This window comes from Gobius niger (assembly GCF_951799975.1).
Source record: "Gobius niger genome assembly, chromosome: 19".
NCBI lineage: Eukaryota > Metazoa > Chordata > Actinopteri > Gobiiformes > Gobiidae > Gobius > Gobius niger.
In genome coordinates, this window is record NC_136870.1 from 2,241,410 (window position 1) to 2,261,006 (window position 19,597).

Here is a 19,597-nt window from a genome sequence, read left to right on the forward strand (position 1 = left end):
AGAAGTCAGTGTTTGGGCTGGGTTTCCATGACTAGCCCCGTTAGCAGCAGCGGCACTGGAGTGGGGGGATTTTCTTCTCTCCGCAAGGAGCAGAGCGGAGCAGGGACACAGCCTGGAGCCCGGGCAGAGAGCTGCGCCGTGGCGCCCTCCTCAGGTCCGCACCGGTAAACACTTCTATACAGCACTTCTTTTCTCCAGTTCATCTTTACCCAAATCTGAAAGCTTCTCGACTGGAGCTTATAGTGAGACTTTCATTTCGAACAGCCAGCGACAGGGTATTGCAAACTGTGGTTGTTTTCAGGTTTCAGAACATGATGTTGTCCCATATTGGATGGCACGAGCCCACATTGGACTTTCACAAATAATATTTAAAGCAACGCCACAGAACATTTCACTGAATAAACACAAAAATGTATTTCATTTGGCTACATTTTTTTAAAGTGAAAAACACCACAGTAGCGTAGCAGTTAGCGCTTGTGCTTCACTGGAAGAAGGTCCCGGGTTCGATTCCCACCAGGACGGGGCCTTTCTGTGGAGTTTGCATGTTCTCCTCGTGTCTATGTAGGTTAACACGAAACATGTACAATAGGTGAATTCTCCTGGTGTTTTTGACACGTGGTGTTTTTTCAGTGCGTCGTGATTGGTGGAAGTGTTACGCCTTTGTGACATTGTCACATTGTAACAGCTATAGAGACAGTATATACAAAGCTGACTTATTTTAAAGGCACGGCTGTTTGTTTGTTTGTTTGTTTGTTTGTTTGTTTGTTTGTTTGTTTGTTTGTTTGTCTAGATCCCTTTTAGCCAATACCTATTTTTCTTGGGGTCTTCACATTTCTTAACAGATATTACATCAAAGCTGTGCAACAACGAAGACAAACACAGAAGTGCACACAAACACACATATACAAGGAACATGACAATACAATATTATTATTATCATTATATATATATATATATATATATATATATATATATACAATATTACCACCCTCTGGGTATTATGCAAAATACAAAAAAAATGAAATCTCAGTTATTAAGTAATTATTAATTGCATAAATGTTGCAGTTACTCCAAAGTAAATACATACAGTCTAAGTCTTTTGGAAAAACTAACATGAATTTCTGAGACCAGGAATTGTGGGAGCGAGTTCCCGCCACCATTGCTCTATAACGCAAAGTTCTTTGAAGGTGATTTGTTCGACAGGCAGGTAGCAAAAACAAAAGTCTTTGCTTGATTGACGAGCGGCATAATTACTGAAAATGTCAATTTAATATAAATTATTTCAGATGCTTTTGTATTAATTATATTTTTTTAAGAATTGTGGCCTCCCCTGAAAAAGGTATTCTTAATCTCAGTGGGACTATCCTGGTTAAATAAATAAAGGTCAATTTAAAGCTAGTAGGTTTTCTGGTTTTCTAGTAGGTTTTCTGGTGAGAGGGTCCGTCAGCAGTGAAAACCTTCTAAACAATTGATCCTGGAGCGTTGTAGAGACCACCATGATGGAAAGTAAAGGTGCCATGCTGACCACTCATACAGCCGCTGGGTCACTACAAGGTCAAACACCATACTCTTTACAACATCAATAATCAGCATATTTTCTATGATCCAATTTTCAATTAATTTTAGTTTTATATAATATTAAGTCTGGTGGAGTCATAATCAGACACATAAATAGGTAAGTCATTTGCATAAATAATAATAAATAATATAATAAATAGTGGAACACTCCAAAATAAGCCTAGCGAATGTAGTGTGTGAGTGAGTGGTTGGTGGTGGTCGGAGGGGCCGATGGCGTAGACTGGTTGCCTCGCTTCCGTCAGTCTACCCCAGGGCAGCTGCGGCTACAATAGTAGCTTACCACCACCGGGTATGGAGTGAATGAATAATGCAATGTAAAGCGTCTTTGAGTGTCCAGAAAAGCACTATATAAAACCGATGCATTATTATTATTATCATTATTATTATTATTAAAAGAAATCATTTGTAAAAAAAAAAAAAATGAAAATAACAGTGGCCCAAGGCAACTCCCTTTATGACCTGTCATTACCTGCATTTGGAGAAGCTCCGAACTCTTAAAAACACCTGTTTGTCAAGTTGGTATAAGCCTATGATTATGTCATTATGACTGTAGAAAGACTGTGATTTATAATTGGCACTTCATGCCAATTGTTTATTTTTTCTCATCCCATGTAGAGTGGACCAGTTCCTCAGGGCGAACTGTGAGGAGCAGTGGGCGACAGTATCTCCAGATCTTCAGCCTGAAGCTTCTTCAAAAGCATGTGGCTGGATTAGCCCAGGAATGTAAGGCGAGGCAAGTTTATTTGTAGAGCACAATTCATACACAACGTCATTCAAAGTGAGTCAGAACAAGTATGAAGCACTAAACGTAGAAAAAATTATAATAAGGAATTATGTTAATATTTATCTATAGCAAATAGAGTGGATGAAATGTTTGCTTCACATCTTCAGGAAGACTGTACAGATTTTAGCTGTGTAAAACTGAAACACGGCCTCACCATGTTTAGTCCTGACAGCAGATATGATAAGATAAGATAAGACAAGATAAGATAAGAGCTAAGATAGCCTTATTGGTATTGAAGTGGTACTGCAGAACACTTCAGAGGAAAGATAGACACTATCAGATGTAATATTTTATCTACCCAAATTAATACGGTTCTAAATACATCTGATTGTCTATTTGTTCCAGAGGAAACACTGGACAGTTTTGTCCTGGTTAATGCTGAGATGCTTGATAAAGCTTTCTCCTCAGTGAGGCACACCACATGTCCTTTAGACCCGGTCCCAACACCGTTTTTTAAAACATTTGATGGCTCTTTTAGAGACGAGCTTCTAAACATGATGAATTGCTCTCTTCAGACGGGGGTCTTCCCTGCTGTGTTTAAAGGGGCGGTGGTGAGGCTCCTGTTGAAGAAGAGCAATTTGGACTGTAAAGATTTTAACAATTTCAGACCAGTATCCAACTTACCATTTTTAAGCAAAATCTTAGAAAAACTTGTCTTTATCCAACTTAATGATTTTATTACTGCACAAAATGTCCTTGAGAAACTCCAGTCCGGCTTTAGGGTAAACCACAGCACCGAGACCGCCCTCTTAAAGATTTTAAATGACTTTAGATTAAATTATGACTCACAGAAGGTCACAGTGTTGGTTCTTCTGGATCTGAGCGCTGCCTTTGATACAGTCGACCACACTATTCTTTTAACTCGTTTAAAACACATCAGCCTCTCTGGTGCTGTACACAAATGGTTTTCTTCCTACCTCACAGACAGGACGTTCATGGTGAGTGTGGATACCTGCTCCTCTAAGGTGCATGGAATTACATGTGGTGTGCCCCAGGGTTCAATTTTAGGCCCAGTGCTTTTTAATGTGTATATGCTCCCTCCCTGATGTCATCAGGAGACACATGGTCAACTTTCACAGTTATGCTGATGATACACAGTTATACATCTCCATGTCTCCTGATGACACCAGGCCAATAGATGCACTTTTTAACTGCATTTTAGAATCAAATCCTGGATGGCAGAAAACTTCCTCCATCTTAACCAGCACAAAACTGAAATGTTAATCATCGGCCCTGAGGACCAGAGAGAGAGACTTTTTCCCAAACTACAGTCACTGTCTATAGGTAGCGTTCACGTGACATCACAACATTCTAAAGAGCCTATAGTTTAACATTGAGGTGGAGGTCAACTGACGGTAACTATGGTAACGGTGGTAACTGACAAAATGCATATTTTTATGTCTTTGTTTTTTGGCTCATATCTCAGTCATTACTGGAGGAATCCACATGAAACAAAAACTGTCACAAAGTTCATTGTCTCCTCTGTCGGCACATATGAGCTAATGTCCAATTATTATCTCTAAAAAATGTCAAAAAGTGGTGACAATATGCAAAAACATGACCATGATGTTGTCCAGTAGAAAGGACTTTCAGACAAAAAAATAATATCACAGGTTTGTGAATCCAATCACGATCAAATACTGAAGAGGAAAAACATTTGTCAATTTTCGTTTTGGAGATTTCTTCCAAAAACTGTATTTCTCCCATAGAGTTGCATTGGCCCTGCCCTCCATCTGACATTATGACATCATAAGATAAGATAAGATAAGATAAACCTTTATTCATCTCACAAAGGAGAAATTCACTTGTTACAGTCGGCGTTACTTCACAGTCTTATTGTACAGTCTGACAGCAGTGGGGATGAAGGCTTTGCGGTAGCGCTCCGTCCTGCACTGAGGGTGTCTCAGTCTGCCACTGAGAGAGCTGCTCAGCTCTTCTACAGTCCCGTGCAGTGGGTGGGAGGTGTTGTCCATGATGGAGGTGAGCTTGGCTAACACCCTCCTGTCCCTCACCTCCTCCACAGAGTCCAGGGGGCAGCCCAGGACGGAGCTGGCCCTCCTGACCAGCTTGTTCAGTCTGTTCTTGTCCCGCTCTGTGCTGCCCGGGGCCCAGCACACGGCAGCGTAGTGGAGAGCAGAGGCCACCACAGAGTCATAAAAAGTCCTGAGCAGAGGCCTGCTCACTCCGAACGACCTCAGTCTCCTCAGAAGGTGAAGGCGACTTTGGCCCTTCTTGTACAGGGCGTTGGTGTTGTGGGACCAGTCCAGTTTATTGTTGAGGTGAACACCCAGGTACTTGAAACTGTCCACCTACATCATCACATTCTAAATCGTGAACGCTACCTATTAACCCTTCCTCACAGGTGAAGAACCTGGGTGTGATCTTTGACTCTGAGCTGGCGTTTATTCCACACATTAAGAATATCACAAAGATAGGTTTTTACCATCTAAAGAACATAGCCAGAGTCGCCCCATTCTCTCTCGGGCCAACACGGAGACTCTAATGCATGCTTTTATCACCAGTCGTATCCACTACTGTAATGCCCTGCTTTCTGGTCTTCCCAAAAAGAGGATCTCAGGTCTACAACTTTTACAAAATTCAGCAGCTCGTGTCCTGACGAAGACCAGGAGGCGGGACCACATTACACCGGTTTTAGAATCGCTGCATTGGCCCCCGTGTGTTTCAGGATCGATTTTAAAGTTCTTTTAATGGTTTTTAAATGTCTTAATGGTCTTGGTCCTTCTTATCTTTCAGAACTGCTTTTAGCTTACGAACCTTCACGGCCCCTTCACTCCTCTGGCAGGGGTCTCCTAGTTATTCCTAAAGTCAACAAAAAGACTCATGGTGAGGCGTCTTTCCAATATTACGGCCCTCGCCTCTGGAACCACCTGAGGAGGAGCTCAGGGCTGAGGAGGAGCTCAGGGCTGAGGAGGAGCTCAGGGCTGCAGAGAACGTTCATGTTTTTAAGAGCAGCTCAAGACCCACCTTTTTAGCTTAGCCTTTAACTGACTAATCTATTTATTTAATCCTAGTATATAAAATATATATATGGGAGGTTGTCCCAGGCGCATTGTTTTGAATGTTGTAATCTGTAAAGCACTTTGTGATACCTTTCGGTATGAAAAGCGCTTTATAAATAAAGTTTGATTGATTGATTGATATTGATCTCACAATGGAGAAATGCACTTGTTACATTCAGCTCTTAGAAACACTCAAGTGCAAATAGGCAGAAAATGTGAGGAAAAAACTATTAAATAGTAATAGTAGTATCTCATATACAATGACTACCAATGACTTTGTGAGGACAAAAAGTATAAAAAGTAAATACTAAAGTAAACAGACTATAACAAAAAAATGTTACAGTCAGTGTTAGCAGTGCAGGTTTACATCATAGAGCAAGTGGTTAAAGTGACGCAGACACAGGGGTTTAAATACAAGGGTTATTGCACATGTTACTTCACAGTCTTGTTGTACAGTCTGACGGCAGTGGGGATGAAGGACCTGCTCCTCCTTGCACTGAGGGTGTCTCAGTCTGCCACTGAGAGAGCTGCACAGCTCTTCTACAGTCCCGTGCAGTGGGTGGGAGGTGTTGTCCATGATGGAGGTGAGCTTGGCTAACACCCTCCTGTCCCTCCTCTACAGAGTCCAGAGCTGGCCCTCCTGACCAGCTTGTTCAGTCTCTTCTTGTCCTGCTCTGTGCTGCCCGGGGCCCAGCACACGGCAGTGTTGTGGAGAGCAGAGGCTACCACAGAGTCATAAAAGTCCTGAGCAGAGGCCTGCTCACTCCGAAGGACCTCAGTCTCCTCAGAAGGCAAAGGCGACTTTGGCCCTTCTTTTACAGGGCGTTCCTCTCCCTGAGGTTCTGGGCTTGTACATGTACATGTTTTGGGAGGACGGGTGAGAACTGTGAGTTCTACAGTTCTCACAAAGAACATGCAAAGTTCTCATAGAAAGGTTCCACCTGGTCCGGGAAGCACCTTCTAGCATTCAGCTACCATACCACAGTTCTGTGTTATATGGCAACTAACTAAATAGATTCACTGACAAATCGGTACGGCATCTGAACATAAAATAGCTTTTTCCTTTGTACAATATGTTCATAATGTACTTCTTTATCAGTTTTGTTTTTAAGCATTTATTTTAGGGATGCACCGATACCGATACCAGTATCGGGTATCGGGCCGATACCACAGGCTTGTACTCATACTCGTACTCATTCATGAGGTCCCGATACCAGAAACCGATACCATTTGACGTGCGGCCAGGCAGCGCACCTACGAGGCGCACCTCTCAGCTGAAGAGAGAAAATAGCAACAAACTGGAGACTTCTTTAGTGGAAATACAATATTCCACATAGCGCTGACTTTATTACAGACTGCGCTCTCTAAACCAGAGTCTGTGCTGGATTTAACCAGAGGTTGTTTACAACATACAGGCTAACGTTGCTAACTCGCGGCTAGCGCACTTTTGGCCATTCTGACGCCGTTTTATGCCCAGGGGTTTATTCTTCTGAAAAACTAACCCAGCGACTAAAAAGTCCTCAGAAAATCCAAATTAAAGACATACAGCATGTCCATATAGAGCGAAAATGAGCTGCAGCAGAACAGTGAAAACGCTGTAGCTTCTCGCTAAGTTGCTACAAAACACACGAGAAAATCTACACGGAGCTGAAGTAAAGACGAAAAGAGACCATTTAAGTAACACCTCAATACTATTGTTGAATAAAAATACATAAATGAATAAAGCTCAAGCACTGAGGAGCTTTTGGACATGAGCTTTACTGTCTATGATGGACAGTGCAATAAAAATTAAAAATTAAAAATTACATTGAATGAAAATAAAAAATAAACAAATAAATGGCATCAGCACCATTCTAGTATAACTGCTCTTAAATGTGTCGCCTACTTTACTTAAGGAAATGTAAATGAGTAAATTTACTAATTACAAACCAATCTGTGGTGAAAAAAGTAAGAATGTTGAAGAAAATGCCTTGTACTCGTATCGGTATTCGGTATCGGCGAGTACTTAAATCCAAGTACTCATACTCGTATCGGTTTTAGAAAAAGTGGTATCGGTGCATCCCTAATTTATTTTACTTCTTTCTTTATTTGACAGGACAGCTCTTGGTGAAAGGGGATGAAAAGCAGGTAGAGATATTCAGAGCCCTAACAACTAGACCAGCATTCCAAAGTCCACAGTATCAGCTGTTCCTTATTTTCATATAGATAAGTATGCTTATTGTTGATAATATTTTTTTGATTTTGTATTTTCCTATTTGAGCATATGTGTTTTTTCCACTTGTTTACCATTGTCTTTTCCTGCCGGATGCTGTCGCGCGGTGTCGTTTTCCCCCTCGGTCGCCCATATCCCTTCACGCTTCCAGCCCCGCTGACTCAGCCTCTGTCTATTCCGAGCGCAGGAGCAGCCCGGCAGCAGCAGTGTGTCCGACAGGCTGGCCACACTGACAGACACACAGACAGTGAGTGGACATTAGCCCTGTTACTTAACCACAGCCACGGGGGATACACCAGCGGCGGCAACACTCCCGGGAGGATTAGCCCCTGTCCTGCCCCGTAAGTCCCCAGGAATAACACCCGCTTAGCGCCGCTTTCACTCACACAGGAACAAACGCAGGGCTTGCTTTGAGTGTGCGTTTGAAAATGAGCACAAAAAACATCTGAGGCCTGTCTCGAATGTTGTAAAGTGGCTTGCTGTGATAATGTGTCACCGACTATTACGATAACATTCATTTATTCTTTTTTTTTTTTTTGTAAAGTTCATTTAGTATTAGAAAGTAGTTTTTTCCCTCTCCTTGGTGGTGACCCTGGGGTGTCTTGTGACTGTATTCTTAAGGTGCCAGTGGTGCTGTGAGCCAGAGTATATTTAGCAGTTCTGTATAAAGTCCAAGTGTCACAATGTGCTTCAAGAGACCAGAGCGACGGCTGCGTGGGGATGTCTCCATTTTTGAGTCAAGTTTGTTCTGAGAATAAGAATATTGCGATTTTACAGTTATTCGTGATTGTAAAAATTTGGAAAAACATGAGGCGAATTACAAACTCAGGGAAGGAGACAGGTAGACCCATGTAATGCATCCCTCCTTCGAGGTGTGTGTGTGTGTGCGTGCGTGCGTGCGTGCCAAAACAGCTGAAGCCCCGCCCCTGAGTGTTACCATGGCGCTCGTGTCACTCACCAAAACATGAAAAGATAATAAGCCTCAATTTACATTTATTTTTGGGATATTTTTCATTTTGGGTCTGGGAACTCAGGGTGCTAAAGGTGCTGCAGCACTCCCCGGTGGATGGTTTGCGCATTGCAGGCAATAATAATACATATAAGTTAAGTTATACGTTATTAATCTCTGTAGAGAAATTAATTCTCTGCATTTGACCCATGTAGCATCCCAGTAGTAATGATGAAGCGTACAAGTGGATCTCGTGTCTTTTTCCTTCTTTATTTCCATTTAGTACACAGTGACCGCCTTAAGAGCCAAAAGCAAAACAATTTACCATATAAACATCCATACACAAATAGTAGAAATACTCCATAAAATGAATCCAAATATTACCTTTTTTCCCCATTCCAACTGGGAGCTAAACACCATAACCATAAGGTGCCATGTTCCCTTCCCGCAATGACACTCAAATTTAAACACTTCCTTATTCAGCACACAGGATATTACATCATCAAACAGGAAGTACTTCAAAATAATTAAATTATTATCATCGTCATAATTTGTATTAAGTTAAGTTCTCTCTTCGTTTATCATGCCGTATTATATATTATAGTTACATTTTATTGAAGAGGTAAATTCAAAAGCCTTAATTTCAATCAATAATAATAACCCTGATGAAGATGTATAAAAAACCCTGTTGATCTTCAAAGTAATCTCTAGGTAGATCTCTGGGCCTTGCTGTCTTTGGTGTGTGGGTGCCCCAGGTCTAAATGTTCACAACAAGAGACGAGACATTTGACAGTAGTTGTATAGTACAATGTCACCAAATGTGTCAATCTGGTGACTTTGAAGCGTCTGTCTGAAATGACATATTATGACATGATTCAATGTCATGTACATTGTTTTATATTATTTTCTCAGATGATTTACCAAAAAGTGGCCCATTTTACATCACTGTATTTTTTGTGTGAGATATTTAGTTGAATTTGAGCGCGTGCAGTGAGGAGCAGCAGATGCAAACTAGGAGTTGGCACATGTTCGTTTTAGACCAATTATAGAAGAGTAAACAGCGATGTTCGATTGGAGCAGTGTGCTATTGCTTGTAAATGGTTGTGGCATTTGTTGGAAGCGGGGTAGCAGAATGCTCACGCACGGCTGGAACTTGAGGAAATGTCCTGGAGTATTGTTGTTCCATAGTCGTGCATAAAGAGAGGACGTTACACTGAATGATTTCAGTCACGCATCAAAGTGCAAAACAATTTAGTAGGTTATGTGTCATGGTGGGCTTTCTGTTTGTCTTTGTGATTATCTGTTTGACTTCCCTCTTGTTTATTGCCTGCCCCGCCCTACTGTGTTTCACCTGTGCATCATTCCCTCATGTATTACCCCCGCGTTCTGTCAGTTCATTGTCTTCATGTCCCTGTCTGTGAGGTTTTTTTTTTTTTGTTTAGTTTGGACAAAAACAGAAAAAAACAAAGAGCGAACCATAGGCTACATAGGCCTGTTAATAATGAGGAAATGGTGACTGGAGGAGGGAAAGCAGTATTTTGTCACGCTCCATCACGCATCACCAATAATTACCATGACACGACACGTTCACCAATGGAGGGTGAATCATGACATTCGTGGCAGATTTTTTGGCAGCCACAAATGTCATCTGCGCTCAGTCAGGAACCCATTAAGACGCGTTAAACCATTTTACGATTGGTAGCGTATCGTGCCTTGGTGTAAACCCAGTGGGCGGGTAAACTGACAAGCACTGTGAGAGACAGGAGGAATCGGGAGCAAGTAATGTGGGCCTATGATCAAATGAAATCCTCATTAATTGCGAATAAAAAAAGAAAAGTGCCACTTAAAATAAATTGACATTCACAAAAATTGTGGCAGATAAGAGCTTCCGTATAGTCAGCCCGGAATAGAACACGATCTATTTATTGAAAGAAAACGTTTTCTTGCTGCGCCACAATCGATTGCCCTGCAAAGATATCGGGCAGTACCTATATAAAACGTCACTGTGAAGTAACATTTGTGTGCTGTACATAATCATTAGTTTAATCATTTTTCAAATTTAAATCAAACACGAAATTACCTAAAACTTACACAGAAACCAATATTTGAAAGTACAGGATCACAGCACGAGTATGTCATCAATGAACAAAAGAGAACAGTAATCAACTTAGATCAGTAACTATGACCCTACTCTTCTGCCTCCTCGTTGTCCTTCATCACATAGGATAGGATCCTGTCTTATAGGACCTGGGCCTCTGTTATAAAATCATTGCGCTTGAGCAAAGACCATAGCTTTTCCTCAATTCTAAAAATCTCCCCTTCCTCTGTTAAAAGGAGGAAGTCTCCTGCATCCAACTCTCCTGACGTTCCCTCTATTTTGAGAACCTGTGTTGTCCTTGGAGATCCTTTTAGGTGGTGCAAGGCCACATGTCGGCCCTCCACAAGAACAAAGTGTGGATTCCCTCCATAATGTGTCAATTAATAATCAGTTAGAACAATATACTGTACAGTTGTGCTTAGAAGTTTGCACACACTGCTTTTTTCTATTTTTTTATTATTGTTATATTTTTTTTTACCATTTCTCAAAGAATATGAATGAAAGATTTTCTTCACTCATGGTCAGTGATGTTGTGAAGCCATTTATTGTGAAAAAAGTGTGATCTCATTACAATTCACCATAACAAAATAAAATACCAAAATGACCCTGTTGAAAAGCTTACACCCCCCAGTTCCGAATACCGTGGGTGAAGAGTGACACTTTTTTCCTCCAGTAATCCTTAATTTAAAAAAAAAATCCACCTGTATGTGGCTGCGTGTGTCCTCTGTGTGTATGTGTGTGTGTGTGTGTGTGTGTGTGCGTATGTGTGTGTGTGTGCGTGTGTGTGCGTGCGTGCGCGGGTGCAAGTACCTTCATTACTCTTTCTGATACAATGACAAAGCCGCTCTCCATCTCCTCTCCTGGTTGCAGGAGAGGAGGCAGGAGAGGCAGGAGAGATCAGGCAAGTTGCCTTGCCTGATCTTGCCTTCTCCACACCCCCACCTCTTTAATTGCGTAAAACCTTCCCACCATTAGGGCCCATAGCCTCGTACAGGTGGGTCTCGACACAGTCGAGCCATGAGTAAACGCTATTACTTTGTTGGTCTTGATGTTTCCTGGTTTTGCACCGAAAGTTGTTCTGTCCCATAAAGCCATCTTTTGACCATTGTGATAGAGTGGGTCACTCTGAGGGGGATAATACTGGTCTGACAGTTTCCTTTGACAGGGCTCGGGCTAAAGCAGCACACATTTCATGGATAGTTGTTTGCGGGGACTCACTCGTGATCGAGCCATCACAAATGCAACGTGGACCTCACCTTGATGGTCTTGGCTGCGCCGATAAGCGACTGCCCCTCTTTCAGAGGCATTGCAAAAGATGTGTGCCTCTCGCCTGGGTGCCCCAATGTCTACTACTGATGGGACGTAGCATCTGGGGACTTCCACTTGTGGAAGATGGACTAATTCACTCTCCCACTGTGTCCAGATATCCAGCAGAGCTTCTGGTCTGATTGGTTTGAGGGGATCTTATTGTGTTGCCATCACCTTGTAGGTGTTCCTCAGAGTTGGCTATGGATACTCTACTGGTCTGTGGTACCCAAGGCGATGGGTGAGGCAGTTCCAGCGAAGGCCTAAGGTTGGCTCTTCTGGATCTTGGCAGGGCTACAACTCGGTGCTTCCTGCTTTTGCTTCCACGTGAACAACTGTGGGTGTGTTGCTGGCCCACTGCCTGATGTTGAAGATGGTCTTGGCTTCATCAGCGTTCGGGACTCTGGTCTAGCAGTTGTGGACATAGAAGGCAGTCTCCACAAGGTGTAGGATGTCCTGATGACCGCTGCTGTTGTCATCCACATGCCTCTGGAGGGCGTATGTGGCGCAGGAGGGACTGCATGTCGTCCCAAACGGCGAAACCTGCCACTTATACACCGTTGGTTCCTCCTCCCTCTTCAAACCTCTCCAGAGAAACCGGAGAAGGGGCTTGTCTTCTGGTAGCAGGTGAACTTGATGAAACATCACTTTAATGTCACCACTAATAGGCACACTGTGTTCTCTGAACCAAAGAAGTGCACCGAGGAGAGTAGGGCCTACAGTCGGACCGGGCAACAGTCGGCTGTTGAGGCCTTGATCGTTGTGCTGGTAGGAACAGTTGAAGGCAATCCTGGCCTCACAATTGTGGTGAACAATGTGGTGCAGCAGATACCAGGACTCTGTGGAGCTGTCTACTGTGTCAGGAGGTAGAGATTTGGCAAAATTATTGAATAATTGATCAATTTATTGATCAGCTCTGCTATGTCTGCTGTGCTCATGTTTTAACATGAGCAATGACTGCATATGTCCGGACCATGGACATATGTCGAAAGTTATGAAAGAAAAGTTTGCGGACCTCCAGCTGAATTAGTTGAATTAATTTAGACGCTTCTCTTCCCAGTGATACGGTGGCGTTTGTTTGAGGGGCTGGTGTTTTCTTTACTGCGTGAACTTCAGGAGTCACTGTTCTGTTGTAGAGCTGTAATGTCTTTTGGTCTGTCCTCGGAGTCTCATTCAGGGCTCTGTTTTATCAGGGTTGTGTGACTCAGAGCATGCACTCACAGAAACAGACAGGTGCCTGTTAGCTTCTCCCGCGGTCCACCGCTGAGCAGAAGCACTGTTTTCAATTTTAGATGATACAACTAACTAAGTCTTTTCTTATTCCCCAGAGCCACTTTGGTTAAAACTGATCTCAAATGCAAAAATGTTTGCGTTGCAAAGAAAAATGGCAACTTTTGGAAAAATGTCCCGTGAAATCAGGCATTTTAGCCCCCAACATTCAGCAAACATGCCGGTGAAATCCTGGAGGGACTGAAGAGTGCTCTGTGGGTGTAGATCACACAGTGAACATGACCCAGCCCACGCCGTGAACATGATCTGCCTTCCTTCTGTAAGTAGTTCAGTGGGTCTAACTGTCTCCCCGCTCCTCCTCCAGACCATGCTGCCCTTCGTGGTGCTCCTTCCCATGCTCATCGTGGTGGCCGCGGGCATCTACTACGTCTACAATGAGTTCCTGCTCTTCATGTCCAAAGCACAAGTCCGCAACAAAGTGGTGGTCCTCACTGACGCGGTGTCCGGAGCGGGCGCTGGTAAATCCTCACATTTGTTTTTATTTCCCCTTTCAGCCTGGTCGCTTCATGTCCTCAGGGGCTGCCACAGCAAACCCCCCAATGTTTGTAGCTTACCAGTCCAAACAGCCGACATGCCACCCTCACGGTAAATTATTCTAATGTGCATTACCTAAACAATAGAACTGTCACACAAATTAATATATTAATTATTTAAAAAGGAATTGTCAACTTTAGTGATCAGCATTAAATCATCATCAGCACGCCCCTGACAAACCGTGAACGTGGTTTTTGAGGACCCAAAAGTCATGGCAGTAACACCACTTTATTAGTATTCCCTGTTCTCATGCTCAGAGTTCAGTTATTTCTGATTACATGTGATCATGTGTGCTCATGTGTGTGCGCAGAGTTGTCCGTCCTGTTCCATCGGGGCGGGGCGCGGCTCATCCTGTGCGGGACCAGCTGGGACAAACTGGAGTCTCTGTATGACACACTGACCACGGACGCCGACCCCAGAGAGGTCAGTAGTTGGAGGTGGTCAGCTGCTGCTAACGCTGTGCTAATTTAACCTCTGACTCCCTGGTTCTCGCCACAAAACAGCGCACATGGTGTGTTTTTCTTTCACAAATGCTGCGTTTACAATGTAGACGTATGGCGCTTATAAGTACAGTACAGAGGAGTCATTGCAAATTCTCTGTTGTGGCTCTTGACTGACGCAGCATCGGGACACATTTGTAGCTTATCACGCACAAACAGTGGCTCAACTATTGATTATTCAAACTATATTAACTTCAAATGTTAAAGTAAGTGTTCTATCCACCTAATAATCTGACAGGAACTTGTGTTTTGTTTTGTTTTTAAGCAAATGCAACAAAAAGGTTACAATTCGTCATGTAGGTCTTAGCTTTCAAATGAGGCGTTACACTGTTGCTCTACAGTCAAGAAGCTTTTAGATTTGGGTAAAGCCGAAAATGCGCTCGGTTAAGGCGGAAGCTAAGAGGTTAAAGGGGACATACGTTATGACCTTTTGTGATCTTTGTAGCTGGTTATGGTGGTTTTAATCCTGCCTTTGTGTGTTCTGTGCTCTGGAAATGTCCATTTGCACGTCTTTACTGTCCCCGCCCAGAGGTATAGCCTGCCATTAGGCAAGGCAGGCAGCTGCCTGGGGCCCCCATAGGGCCAACAGATTTGACATATACAGCCAAGACAATAAAGTCATTGTACAGCAGCAGTGACTGGACGGGGCCTTCAGTTTGCAGAACAGAATAAAACAGAATTAATTAACATGAATGACTATACATTTTGACCTGGAGTGCTTAAACTTTGTGTATGCCATGCTTAAGAAATATTAACGGAAATTAAAAGTAAAACATATTTTAATTTATCCTAGGTATTTTCCAGACATGTACACTTTGTACTAACACAAACAACAACAAACAAACACATCTAATGTGTCTAAGGTGGTTTTAAAAGCCTGAATAAATCTCAAAAGGGGATTATGGCCTGTTTGAGTCCCTCCTCTCTCTGCCCATCAGACGTTCGCCCCTAAGCTGGTGCTAGTGGACTTCAGTGACCCGGACAGCCTGGAGGAGGTGGTCACGGAGGTGGTGGACTGTTACGGCTATGTGGACGTGCTCATCTGCAACAGCAGCATCAAGGTCAAAGGCCCTGTGCAGAGCATCTCCCTGGAGGTGGACCGCAACATCATGGACATCAACTACTTTGGACCCTGCACCCTGGCTAAAGGTGTTTCACAGCTTCAAAATATAACAATGTCTGTGTGAGCTAAATACGGATATTAACTACAAGTACATAGTACATAGTAACAAATACTAGTACATTTCTTTTTAATATATATAGGGCAGAAACACTACGCACACTACTACTACACGACCGCAGTAGATTGACTGAGGAACTGTGACTGTGGTGGTGCCTGTGTGTCCCAGGTGTGCTGCCCTCCATGATGTCCCGGAGAGGCGGGCAGATGGTGCTGGTCAGCAGCGTCCACGGCAGACTGGCAGTTCCCTTCAGGAGCTCCTGTGAGGAAACACTCTCACTCTACATACACAACATATCTGAAGCATGTACTGTTGCAATCCTGTGTAGATTAGCATGTTCAGCCAGGATCGATATAGTATTTGCACTGCTGCCCTGGTCACTGGAGCACAAGGTGATGAAGAGTGCCCTCTGCTGGCGTTATGTGTAACTAAATATATGTGTATAATCTAACAGTGAGTGTTGTAGCATGTACCACATCCCTACACACATATACACATATGTACCTTTAGGAGCTGCGACCCTCATTATAACACTTAATGCCTGTATGTATGTATCTTATCTATTCTTCTGTTGGGTCACACCATGGGAAATTTTGAAGCCTTTATAACTCTTAAAAAACCAAGAATGACACTATAATAGCACATACATGCTACAATAAAATGACTATGTCCAGCAATGACAGCTCAAGAAACTCTCGGATGGTAATTAGCCCAAAAGTTAGCTGGTGGTGTTTTTTTTAGCTTGTTTATCTGCTCTGAACGGCAGGAAGCAGGTCCGGCTGCATTGGTTTGTGTGGGAGGACTGTAGCTCTGAGGTGTGATTGGACCATGACTGGTTTTACGTCCACAGACGCTGCCTCCAAGCACGCGGCGCAGGCCTTTTTCGACTGCCTGCGGGCCGAGGTGGAGGAGTACGGCATCACCGTCAGCACCATCAGCCACACCTTCATCAACGCCTCCGAGCCCCCACCAGCCCCTCAGACTGAGCCCCAGCCGGCCACCCCACACACCCGCCTCTGGGCATGTGAGTGACACTACTACCACTTTGTACTCCACTTCTGTCCGTGTATTAGTAAGTAGTGGTAAGACTCTTGATGAGTAACGATCGCTCTTTGAAGCATCTTATGTGTTGCTTGGGATGCCCTCTGCTGGCCTCAGGGGGAAGTAAGCATCATGAACAAAGCCAACTAATGAATGGCACCTACAGTTGGACTATTTTACTCAGTAGAAAGGGTGTAATGTATTGTCTTTTGGTTGTAGCCCTAATTCCTTATCCATTTTAGGTTAATAAAGTTGGCACAGCATGTTACACAAAGTTCATTTGTAAAACACCACAAATCAACTTAAACACCGATCTGAATGAGTCGACTTTGTGTTTTCTGTGCTCTGCTGTTTTCTCCAAGTTTCACTGTTTAAAAGCTTCTTTTAAGAACAAGAACAATAGCAAGTTTGATGAAGTTTGTGGTGGTGTATGTCGCCACGGTAACAGTGTGTGGACGTCTAAGCATGCGCACAGCCAATCTTCCATCAGATCAGGTCAACAGGTCCACATCCATATTCATTCTTTGATTGCCCACTCTGTTGCACTTGAACAAATGTTACACAGCATGCCTTTAAAATCACAACAAAACAAAAATCACAGACAATTAAAAGAAAAAATATAAAAATATGCCAACAAAACCTAAAGATTACAAATTCCGGGCCTAAATGAGGATAAAACAGACCTCAATCAAGAAAACCATAACTAAAATGCAACTTTTGCACATTGAAGCACTTCCGGGTTTGACTCCAGTAAGCCTTAGCCTCAGGCCTTCAGGATGGAGGGGCACTTTTCTCCATTCTCGTCACCTTCCAAACCATACAGAGTTACCATACCGGTTACAGATTCCCCTGATTTTAGAGCAACTGGCGCTTTACTCTCCACCGCTACAACATAAAAACAGTCTCCAGTTGGATTATTTATTTGACATTCTAAAAATAAAAATATACATAATTAGAAAGTGGAAACAGACTTGAGAAGTAATATATGATCATACTGTTAATATTCCGGACAATCCCAACTGTCTAAAACAGCAGTCGTCTGTGGGTCCATTTGGGGGCGCCGTTTCTCCATCTTCTGAGTTATGATTATTCCGCTTGTATAGGCGATTTAATGGATATTACTGGGAATAAACAGGGAATGAACACAACTAAAGGTTCTTTATATAAATTGAAGCATAAGAATCTGATTTGATAATTATACACTGACATATCTATCACAGGAGAGATAAAAAGTTATGTCGAAGCACCAGGGTTTGAAGTTGTGGCCGATACAAAATGGAATAACAGACTGATTCCGTGTTTGTCCGTCTGTTCTATATTCACTAAACGTGAGCATTATCGTAGTATTATATTGTTTTAAGAATCTTTAGAGTTTGTTGTATGTTTATTTAAGCTCTGTTCAGACACTGGCCCCGCCCACTCCTCGTACTATATTGGTCACTGTTTGTCATGTTATGAGTGATTGACGGGTGAATTAAACCAATCACAGTGTGATAAAGTAAAATGGTCCCAGAAACCACTGTGTTCATACAACACTCAGCCGCTGGGTCACTACAGGGTCAAATACGCACAAGCAGCAACTTTTTTCTCATAAAAAGTTTTTGACAGTTTATCATTTTTAAAATGTTCCAAAATTTCCAGGCTTGTGTTTCCATTGAAAGTTTCTGGAAATGTATTGAGCATTCTCCGCGCCTCTGCAGCTTGTTTGAAATGGAGAGACTAACATGATGTCAGTGATGTAAAACAGTATTTCTCCTGTAAGTACTGCACGGGAAGATACAGAGAGTACGGTAATCTAAAAATGAGTTTAGCTAAAGTTTGAATCTGTCGCATGAAGCTTCTGTCACTTACGAGTTGGTAAGAGTAACCAAAGTAAGAATACTTCAAAGCAGCACTCCTACAGTAGTAAAGTACTGTGTGATATAAGTGGTCCGTGTTTGCAGATATCTCCAGTTGCCTGACCCACGGCGTGCGCCCGTCTGCACTGGCCCAGGAGGTGCTCCTGACAGTGAACCGGAGGAAGAGGGAGGTGGTCCTGTCCCACCCCCTGCCCCGGGCCGCCCTGTACCTGCGCTCTCTGCTGCCCCCGCTGGTCTTCTCCGTGCTGTCGGCGGGGGTCCGGGACGACGCGCTCGCCGAGCACATTCAGTAGACTTTACACACACACACCAGGGAAAGGTCAGGGTTCACAAAACACATACAAAAACACAAACATAGAACCCCAAAAAACAAGGAGAGATTTTAAGTTTTACATATTTTTTCCACTAATCGTTTATTCAAAAACTAAACAAGAACCAACATTTTGAGCAAATCTTTGTAACTAATGTGTCTCAGAATAAAACCACACTTTTAAACCTGGCTCTGTCCTTTATATTCTCTAAATGTATCTGTCCTTTATTCCCCTGCAGCGTCTCATGTGAAGCTTCCTGAATGTTCGGAGTTATATTGCTCAATGTGATCATAGAAATCAGTAATCTGCTGTCTCTGAATGTATGTCCCCTGTTCACCTGCAGCGTCTCGCCTTAAAGACATTTTTCTATTTCTCTCTATTTCTATTTTTTACTGAAGGCATTGTTGTGTCAAAATGATTACTGCTCAGTTTGTAAAAAATGTCCTTACTGTGATATCCACAAGGGGGCAGCACTAATTGACCAGATTTCTGTTGCTGTCAGTGCCGACTCTCACGTCACATTACACAATGACCCAGTTATTATCCATCAATATAGAATCATAACAAATGACGTGATCAAATCAGCTAAGTCACGAAGTCACTATTTAGGGAATAATGAATAATGTGTCTCCTCTGAATATTGACTTTTCTTTGACATAAGGACGGGGGTGTCGAACTCATTTGGGTCGTGAGCCGAAATCCTTGCCTGGCTCTGCCATACTCTTCCCTGTCCATTCCATGCAGGGAATTAGTCTGGTCACGGAGCAATTGGAGCAGTTTGAAGGGGCGGGCCTAACGCGCACAGATTGTCAGTGAAATAAACCAATTAGCGATTAGTGGACCTGACGACAGCTGTGTCCAATTAAACAAATATGAAGTGAATATAAACTCACGCGGAGAACGGGAGGCAAAATCCTTGACTACTTCATCCAATG

At 43.0% G+C, this 19,597-nt stretch overlaps 1 protein-coding gene across 4 annotated transcripts; it reads left to right on the forward strand.

Moving 5' to 3' along the window:
• The first annotated feature begins 1 nt into the window (after position 1).
• dhrs7cb (dehydrogenase/reductase (SDR family) member 7Cb) lies at positions 2 to 18,698 on the forward strand. 4 transcript variants are annotated; one of them, XM_079578002.1, is made up of 8 exons: positions 2 to 154; positions 2,194 to 2,301; positions 13,541 to 13,694; positions 14,081 to 14,193; positions 15,209 to 15,419; positions 15,620 to 15,712; positions 16,302 to 16,475; positions 18,436 to 18,698. In XM_079578002.1, the coding sequence occupies exons 3-8, from the start codon at positions 13,544 to 13,546 to the stop codon at positions 18,642 to 18,644; spliced, it is 951 nt and encodes a 316-aa protein (XP_079434128.1). In that variant the 5' UTR covers positions 2 to 154; positions 2,194 to 2,301; positions 13,541 to 13,543; the 3' UTR covers positions 18,645 to 18,698. The 4 variants fall into 4 exon arrangements, with proteins under 4 accessions (XP_079434128.1, XP_079434127.1, XP_079434129.1 ...); XM_079578001.1 differs by lacking the exon at positions 2,194 to 2,301 and adding an exon at positions 7,782 to 7,935; XM_079578003.1 differs by lacking the exon at positions 2,194 to 2,301.
• Positions 18,699 to 19,597: the final 899 nt, after the last annotated feature.

What these genes read in the sequence shown, in the direction of transcription:
- dhrs7cb (XM_079578002.1), top strand. Translation starts at nt 13,544, where the DNA reads ATGCTGCCCTTCGTGGTGCTCCTTCCCATGCTCATCGTGGTGGCCGCG. An exon ending in ACCCTGCACCCTGGCTAAAG is followed by an intron (nt 15,420 to 15,619) that starts GTGTTTCACAGC and finishes TGTGTGTCCCAG; the next exon opens with GTGTGCTGCCCTCCATGATG. An exon ending in AGTTCCCTTCAGGAGCTCCT is followed by an intron (nt 15,713 to 16,301) that starts GTGAGGAAACAC and finishes TTACGTCCACAG; the next exon opens with ACGCTGCCTCCAAGCACGCG.